General features: G+C 37.2%; 2 protein-coding genes across 3 annotated transcripts in view; both read left to right on the forward strand.

The window, feature by feature from the left end:
• LOC114248713 (uncharacterized) overlaps positions 1-4,325 on the forward strand; it is a 254,874-nt gene extending 250,549 nt beyond the window's left edge. The window contains exon 4 of one of the 2 annotated variants that reach the window (XM_089730306.1): positions 447-4,325. In XM_089730306.1, the coding sequence (XP_089586432.1) occupies positions 447-487 (41 nt within the window). In that variant the 3' untranslated portion in view covers positions 488-4,325. The remainder of the gene's footprint in view (positions 1-446) is intronic. The other variant, XM_089730305.1, reaches the window with a different exon arrangement.
• Positions 4,326-5,297: 972 nt separating this feature from the next.
• Positions 5,298-7,717, forward strand: LOC149502185 (ecdysone receptor). The gene has a single exon (XM_089730302.1). The coding sequence runs from the start codon at positions 5,306-5,308 to the stop codon at positions 5,822-5,824; it is 519 nt and encodes a 172-aa protein (XP_089586428.1). The 5' UTR covers positions 5,298-5,305; the 3' UTR covers positions 5,825-7,717.
• The last annotated feature ends 2,118 nt before the right edge of the window (positions 7,718-9,835 follow it).

Raw genomic sequence — 9,835 nt, forward strand, 5'->3', positions numbered from 1 at the left:
TATTGCGAAACGAAAGATGGAAGCTTTGCGACCAGTGAAGGCTATGCAGTACGGCGTGTTAGCCCGCCATTATCTTTTAATACCATCGACTTCATTAGTCGCTACATTTTTTTGCGACAGCAGCGAGGCGCGGCCAACTTCGCGAGTCGCCGACACGGGTTTGATAACCTGGAGACCTTGGTCTTAATTGCGCTTACTCGAACCATTCCGCCGAGTCCACTTTTTATGCGCCTGCACATCGCTAGTAAAAACATGAAAATGACGCCTACCCGGCCCGTTTTGAATGGTACAATAACTCCGAAAGTATTCTTGTGGATGCTTGTTTTAAAATTTATGTCAAATAGGAACACTCTATTTAAACACCCCATTACCGAATTTATTTCGACAAACTTATCATAATAATGCTTAGACGTTGGTCAATTCTAATGTCATTGTTTTTGTTTCAGGTATGGAAATCTTCCATTATCTTCTCTATGAGGTATTGTGATATTTTCAAGAAACAATATAGTTTGCGAAAAAAAGCATACTTCCATATTTTGATTTTCTTCTAGAAACCACAACAAAGGATTCTATGGCGTACTGCCAAGTTTCTGCTATATTAATCATTCATCGCTACATAAAATTATTATCTATATGCATATACAAGATTAAGTTGTATCTATCTCAGCATTCAATAAAGTTTGCAAAAAATTAAGTTAAAGTATAGTTCGTTGAGTTCAAAAACAGAATAAATAAGACAATCAACAAAAAAAACCAGAATCTCGATTCATTGATTAATCGACTTGAGTGTACGAGGTTTTGACAGCTTTAAAACAAGGAAAAAGGTTTACAAGCTCTATAAATACAATGCTCTAGAAAAAAGACTATGGCTCGGAGTTAGAATTAAAATCTATTGCGATGTCAATAATGAGCTGCCTATTGTATAGTTTAACCTTGAATGGAGCACTCGATAGATCGATCAATTTCATCTCTAATTTACATTTAATGGAAAACTTTAGAGCAAAAAATTCGCTAGAACAGGCCAACTGCTGGCTGAATAGCGAAAACAAGGCTGTAACGAATGAAACTTCGCGAGACCTCTTACATTTAAGTTTTAGCACTCTGTTAATGGTTTTTGTTGTTATGTAATTTAGGTTTTTGTCTAGTTTGATCTGTTTTTTTAAAACTTTATCAATTTACTTGTAAAATCTTGTCGTTTGTTGAAGTAAGAATTTATTTTAAAACATTTGAATTGTTATCACATTTATTGTAATGTTTTGTATTTTGTCCCTCTAAAGCCTGCTCTCCCGTTCTTCATCAAATAGGTAAGCAAAATACGTAATTGTATATGTATATAAGTATGCCTGTTATGTTAGTTAAAAGTAGATAGTGTAGTTTTAATTTAATGTACCTAAATAATAGAGAAATTAATACGTTTGCGAAGTAAGAATCAGGAATTGCGGTTTATGTCTGAGTGGAAGTAATTCGGCAATGAGGACGGCACGGGGGGAGGTCGGGGGGTTGGGGGGCAGAACAGGAACCAATCGAGCATTTTACTGCACGCACGACTGGCCAACATCACGACTGTTCAAACACTTAGCCCGGTACAGTCAGTTAAAAAAGTATTGACGTTAATTTCGTTGTATGTTTTGTCTTGTAAGTTCTCCGAAGATTTAATATTTATGTGTTGTTTCGAGTACCCCAAATTTTTATAATACATCTTCTTTTGTTAAGTTTTTCAGTGTTTTATAAGTATTTGTTTTTTTTAGTTGAATTGTGATATTCCGAACTTTGCCAGTTGCCGTAACGTTGCTACTTGTTTTCGGAAACAAGTATACAATTTGTAAAAATCAAACTAACGACACAGTTATTAATAAAAATCATTAACATTACATAAAAGAGATGAACTCATTCACGACTTTTCTATTAAAAATATTATGTACAAGTGTAAAAACCGGTTTGTTTCTTACAAGCTGATAAAATAAGACGGCATTTAATGTAAATAAATTCATGCACGAAAGTATATCAACAATTTTTAATTATTAGGTATGCGAACCGGTTGTTCGAAGATATTTCGCAAATTTAGATGAAATAGACAAATCACGTGCGCCTACGCGATATCATAGTTAAACGAGTGCTAAACTGAAATAATAAATTATTTATTTCCAACAGAGCGTTTAAGAAATGTCACTACACTATGTGCAGATAAATCGTTGTTTTTTTTTTAATTGCATGACGGATTTGGTTAGGTGGCTTTGTGCTGTGTATTTCCAAAACATTGGCAGGTCAACGCTCCGCGAGAACACGTGATGCTGTGACGCGAGCTTAGCAATGTTCACAGGCAACCACGGCAGGGCTGCCATCACTCGGCTACAAAATAGATAACGATCACGTCGTCACTTCACGGATTTGTTTGTTATACATCGGTTCACACGCGAAAACTAGCAACGGTACGATTACCAAATCTACAACTCAATGTAATCCAAACGAACTTTCGGTACCATTTTGGAAACAATAATGTACTTAGACAATCTTATATTACCTTCAACATTACCAACGAACGGACCGATATCTTGAATGCTCCTATTTAGGTCATCGTTCTATTTCGCCTGTATTTTGGAGGACACATAAGTGATTCGTGTCAATATGTCACGCGCCGACCGTGTCTACCTACCAGCTACCTAACCAAACACTCAATCTAGGTTGTGTTTATCTCTTTATTAAGGGCGTCTAAAATAGGTCTAGGTTTGCAGTGTTATTGAAAGCGAGTTGATAAAGACAGGTATCGCGAGATTAGATAGAAATTGTTATTGTCTAAATGAATTTTGGAAGGCTTTGAAGGTCTTCACGAATTCAAATGTGATTGACGACTTTCATATTTGAACTGTTAACATAGACTTATTTCAAACTGTTTTTGGGGGATTTTGTATGTTGATTTTGTTGTAGGATTGCATGTTATACTTAATGTTATGCGTTTTCAAGGCACGTGGATACAGTGAGTGACTTGTGAGGCATAAAGTTGAAGTCTCAGGAGGACATTGGCTGTTCTTCGTTTTGAGGAACTTACGAACTTAAATAACGTTAAATAGTAATTTGGAAATTAGGCAAAGAAGTTAAGGTACTGATACTGACAGATAATTACGAAACACTAGTAGGGCAAGCGTGCCGTGGGCAGAATACCAGCCAGACAATCAGATCTAGTAAGGTAAGCACTGGTGGTAGTCTGTACCATGCGGTCCGGTGCGGTGAGGAGCGTCACATGTGGTCGCGATCCTCAGCAGTGAGGGAATGATATAGAAGACGAAGTAGTAGGTTGAGGTTGAGGTCGCATACCCGTATTTGCTGATTAATATCAGACAGATTACAATCATTGCGATCCTGTGACCTTGCAGCCAACAAATGTAAAATGACTGTAAAATTTCATCACTTTTTGCAGCTTCTAGAACTACGTTGATAGCTCCGTTATCAGCTGCAATAAATAGTTCTTCAGCAAAATTAAATACGATTACAATGAATGAGAGTGCCATGTTGGAATTCGGTAAAGCGATGAGGTACTTTAATTTATTATGTTGGGACATGAATATACGAAACGGGCCCTTGTAGGAAAATGATAAGAACAATACGAATAACACATCGAACGACTATCCATTATCCATATTAAAACAACTGAGGAAGCGAAATTGTAGACTTCGTGATGAGATTTGTGGTAGGGCGTATAAGCCAGGCACAACTAATCTACCTATTGCCAGAAATGCCGCTAAACAGTCCTACGTTCGAAGCTCGGCTGGTAAACGATACTATTGCTACCTCAACCTGCTGTTTCAAAGCGAGTGTCTTCATTTACGTTGTCTATGAATAATTCCCAGTACCCATTAGTCGATACGCGGGCGGCGGGATATTTAAAGAACTGATATTTAAAAATGATATTCGTGCAAGCTGCTTCAAATGGCTCTGAAAAGAGCACGCAAGGAACAGCTGTCAGTCGGGAATATAGAACTTTGCCATTTTCCGTCCGAGAACACGAAAACTAGTTTTAATTACATACCTATGTAGAAAAGTAGAAATCACCATTTAGTATTAGCCTGTTTCTTCTTTAAGCAGGAATAATATTCTTTTTTTATTCCCAAAAAATCTTGAATGACTCTATACCTATTTAACGACATGTTGTTTTATTTGGTTATGTTACTTCCAAAACGTGTTTTCTAGATATTTGAAAAACGCTGAGTAAATAGGCTATTTTTGGTATGTTAGAAAGTTCCTAATCATCATCATCATCATCATCATCATCATCATCATCATCATCAACAGCCCACAGTCGTCCACTGCTGGACATAGGCCTCTCCCAATCTACACCAATGAGCCCGGTCTGCGGCTCTCCTCATCCACTTCTTGCCGGCCTAATGATAATAATAATAATAAGTTCCTAATGCTCACTTCAATTAAATGATAATTATTGGGACAAATAAAACAGATTAAAAGATCATACCGGCGGCAGAGATAAGTCGCATGATCATTATCCATCGAGCAAATGTTTCTATGAATTAATCTCAGCCGCGTTTCGTTTTAAGATCAGATGGACTACGTTGCTCAAAAGAAATTCATTCAAATTATCTAGATAAAATATCCTAAATGTCACTAGAGACAGAGGATCGTTCATTATGGAATACCATCACAAGAGGATCCGCGCTACCAAGCCTTAGAAGTGAACACGTCCCTCAGACAATATGAAGGCGGCCTAAAAAGGAGCTCAAAGTGATCTGTGAACAGGTAGAGTCGTAGCGGTTTAAAATAAAATACTTATTACAAAATTAACATTATTTTTGAAGTGCCTCAGCTCTAAAAGTCTACAAAGATCGCATACTATCACAATTAAGATTCATAAAATTGGCAATTTGCTTTCCCAAGTTCAAAAATTACGTAACTAACTACGAAGTTGTTTTGATAGAACAAGTCTTCATAAATTGAGGGTGTTTTATCGGCGCGCTACATTCTGTCGCCGGCGACTTGACTTTCTGTGCCACGGTTGCGGGTGCAGACCGGCGGGGAGGTGAAGTAGGAGAGCGCGGGGTGGCGTGACGTCACGGTCGACCGTGGCAGTGAGTAGTGAGAGCGGCCGCGTCGTTTGTTCGCTCGCTCTATGTACTCCGTTGACGACGGTCGCGCGTGCGGTACGTCCGTTTTTACGGCTCAAACGTACACGGTAATCTCCGTCTCTGCATCATCGACGGAACTCGTGAAATTCGCGTGCTTTTCTCACCTGTTGAACGAGTTGTGTTGTGACTGAAAAACATCATCACAAATATCAAGCTTCAAAACTAATAAGTGAATGAGAGTCGAGAACGTGGATAACGTATCGTTTGCTTTGAACGGACGCGCTGACGAGTGGTGTATGTCTGTAGAGACGCGTTTAGATAGTTTAGTGCGAGAAAAAAGTGAAGTGAAAGCCTACGTCGGAGGATGTCCCTCGGTAATCACGGATGCTGGAGCGTATGACGCGCTCTTCGACATGAGACGCCGCTGGTCTAATAACGGTGGCTTCCCGCTGCGAATGCTTGAAGAGAGCTCTTCAGAAGTGACATCGTCTTCGGCACTGGGTTTGCCACCGGCCATGGTTATGTCGCCGGAATCCTTGGCGTCGCCCGAGTATGGAGCCCTCGAGCTATGGAGCTACGATGACGGAATCACTTATAATACAGCCCAGTCTCTGCTGGGTGCATGCAATATGCAACAGCAACAGCTACAACCTCAGCAACCACATCCAGCACCAGCGACGCTCCCCACGATGCCTTTACCACTGCCTCCCACAACACCGAAATCAGAAAATGAATCGATGTCATCAGGTTAGATTTGGCTATAAATATTGTTTATTTTTTTGTATTCACATTGCATTTGAATTTAATAGTTAACTCAATTATTTTGGCGGTAAGAACAGCGTGCGAACAAGTCGACGCTGTCATCGACCTTTGGCCCGGATACCTTGACCGGGCGCTCAGAGCCAATGTCTCCTTGTCCTTACAATCACAATTGTCTTGTTTACCCTCTGCTAGATTTGTAAGTTATAGGTTAATGTGCTTTTAATACAATATACCTACCTAAATTTTTGCAATGGTAAATTATTGATTACAGTCTTTTAATAGTTAAAGGATTAATTTTAACTAATCCTACAATATTTGTTGTATAATAACATATTAAATACATATAAGAACAACATTCTGATTACAAGCCCCTAATAAGTTATTATTTTGATAACGAATTACAATAAATTAGTTCCTTATTGACTAAAAAAGGATTGCGTCTTATTACACCATAAATGTTCCATTGAAACTAGTGACTAATTATTAAATGACAGATTGTGTACGCGGCTAAAATAAGAACATAATGAGGAATTACTAATAAGAACTGACTGTAAAAATAATTAAAGCCCTTATAAAGCGAATTAACCAATTTCGCGTCACTAGATAAAAATAATAAATCATTTAATGAAAACAAATTTTGTGACAGTTTTGAAATGATCCCATAATAATCGTGATTTAACCCTAGACATCCGAAATCCTTTTGTACTTATCAAGTAATTCCGACACTTAATAATCATCGTCTCCTATGATTGGACTGTGGGAGGATTCAGGTACGGTTGTATGACTAATGTCTTTTATCGCATAGCCACAAGGTCAGAATGGAAAATTTGCTGTTTAATCCTATAACAAATAACTAACTACAACATAATCAATATCTTGTTTAATATTAGCCGAAAGGGGAAATCGGCGTTTGTGATGAACAGATTTTGAAATACGACACAGCTACAGAAGAATATATAGATATAAAAGTAAATGTAAAGAGAACAAACTCAGTCTTCCTAACTTATGAACCGGCTAAGTTAAATCAACAGTATCAACCAATAAATATGTATTTCAGTTTAGTTAGTCTATTATTGAATATCGAAGGGGCGCAAGATGGATACCATTAAGTTAAGATATATACTACAGACGCACCCTCCACTTGTGATCCACCCATCAGAGTATATTTTTGCTATTTTCGTAATGTATGTTCCGGTAAGGACTTACAAAGATCTGCATTTACATAAACTCCTAATACAACGAAAATGCCATCTATATTTCACTTAGATTTGTAAATCGGAAAGATGAAGTTCAACTAAAACTCTTTTTTTTTTTATAATCTTATATGGCCTAAAAAAGACCGTAACGTAATTGCTTAAGATATAATAAATACTCTGCAAACCTTGGGCTACTTATTTTAATAAAAAAATATCGGATTAAATAAGCAGGTCGTTTTCCAGATTTTCGAATATGTTCACTTCTGCCCATAAATTATAAATACCCTCCATGTACAAAATGCGCGTAAATTCAATTACTTTGTTTTATACAAGCCAATTCGGGTCATAAACGTACTATGTATTATTTAATTTGCCAAGTAAAGTATCATTTTAAAAGTGAGCTGGATGCATCGGGGATTCGTCGAAGCGACTACAGCGGCGCCGGTCTGACCGGTTTCAAACCACTTCTGATGGTAAATGCGTCGCTTGACAAGCTGTATATGCACACACATAAGATACATTGAGAATGCACACGAGACGAGACAGTAAAAACGCTATGTATCTATAAGTATTGTGATTTCAGAATGTACACTACCCACTACACCAACAGGCACTCAAGTGAGCCAAAAATATCATTGCCTAAAATCCTTGCCTCACGTTCTTTTTGTATTCATGATGCGCGCACACTTTAGATTGTTTATTTTGTCAATGACGTGTGTTGCATTAGTATAAATCGCGATCTCGTATAAAAGTCATCGATTAGAAACTTCCACTTTCATCGATACGCAAAGATGTCTTCAATAAATTATATATCAGAAACATATTTAATATTTAAAATTCTTCTTAACGTCTGCCTACCTTTAAGTACCGGATTAAAATTTTGCTTTCTAAAATTTAATATACGAGTCTATACGTATTAATTAAGACACCTATTTTTTTTATCTATACTAATATTATAAAGAGGAAAGATTTGTTTGTTTGTTTCGAATAGGCTCCGAAACTACTGGACCGATTTGAAAAATTATTTTTCCATTAGAAGCCGACATTGTCCCTGATGAACATGGCTACTTTTTTTATTTTTATTTTTTATTTTTTTTTTTGGTTTCATGTGTGTTTTAATGTTTCCGAAGCGAAGCGAGGGCGGGTCGCTAGTCATTCTATAAATATACTCAGGGAATTAATAACTTGGTTTAGTTACTATTTATTAACTTATGTGAAATGAATAATAGGAACCATTGTATGCGCTAGTAAAAATTCTACGTCCTCTGAATGCTCTATGCATTACACACGATTTTCTATTTTTGGTCCATCAGGGTCTTTGCCGAGTTCGGCCGAATTCAAGGTCATTTTTTTTATTGGCTATTTACTGACAGCCCATCTGACACTCAGTGGTTACTGGAGTCAACGTGAGCCCTACTGCACGCCATGAGACTTGGGGTCGAACGTTCCATTACTCTACAATAAACACTTTCATTAATTCCGAAACGCACGATGGCTTCGCGGCAGTACCAAACCGAGCCAGTACCAATACATAAACAGGTAGTGGTACCGACCTACCACCATTTACCGCTAATTACCACATGCAACCTACCTCTTGGTTCAGTATATTATTTATTATTACACTTGGCATTTACGTGTCCAATAATAAGGTCCTGTACTAACATACATGAGAATTTTATAAAAAATAATTTATCTTGTTCCTATGCCCGCATAACATAAGTCAGTTAGTAGCCAACGAGTTTCATTGACGCATTCGATGTAATCGAGGTAAATTAGTCAAAATGCGGGTTCATATTTTTTTTTTGGAATGTCGAACTTATTAAGTTCTCGTGTCAAAATTCAATGGAGGAAAACTAAATGAGTCAGTAATTGTTTTCATTGTGAAGGTATTTCAGTGGCACGATAGCGTAATACGACTAATCCATCAAAAAAAACGGAACCAGAGATCGATATCGTGTTTTAATTTGAGAATCAGCGTCCAAACGACATTGTGATTTGATTATTTGAAACGAGCGCTTACCCACGTAGCTCTCCTTAAATTGGTTTGTTTGTGGTCATGAAAGAATGTGCTTTTATTGTTATAAATCAGAGGCAGTTTACCGTGGCGAGATAAAATATACCTTTTATAAGTTTAATTGTAAGCTTTTAAACGCAAAAAAAAACAATATCGGGCCAACGGTTTTTGCGTAAGGCCCAAACGGGCAAACAGAATAGTAAAAAATCTGGATATCGCTAAGATTCAAAGCCTTAAGTGTACATGCCTACGTATTTTGTAAATATCTTTATTTTTTTTTTTTTATTGCCCTTGTAGGCAGACGAGCATACGGCCCACCTGACGGTGAGTGGTTACCGTCGCCCATGGACTTCAGCAATGCCAGGGCAGAGCCAAGCCGCTGCCTACCGAATCTCTTCGAATATCTTCAGTGCTCAGTTTTGTTACAGTGTAAAATAGTAACAAATAATACTTAGCCAAATTGACTAACATAACCTGGGTGTGACTAAGAATTCACGAATTTGAAAGTATAAATAGAAGACATTGTTTTTATAACCTCCAAAAGGCATAATGACCATTTCCTTTATTAGCCTTTGTAATTCCATTGAATTTGCACTAAAAAAAATTTCTATTTGCTTGCCAATTGTCAGATCCATACAATAAATCCATTAAACCGCAAATACATTTTATTATACTCTTTCCACCCACTAAATTTGAAAAGCTTTTAATATTAACCTTTGCCATATTAAAATTGATGACTTTAAATTCTATGCCAGTCCAAAACGCGTATATTTGTTATGGAAGATCGCTCC

Source organism: Bombyx mandarina, chromosome 10 (genome assembly GCF_030267445.1).
Source record: "Bombyx mandarina strain Sakado chromosome 10, ASM3026744v2".
Taxonomy (NCBI): Eukaryota; Metazoa; Arthropoda; class Insecta; order Lepidoptera; family Bombycidae; genus Bombyx; species Bombyx mandarina.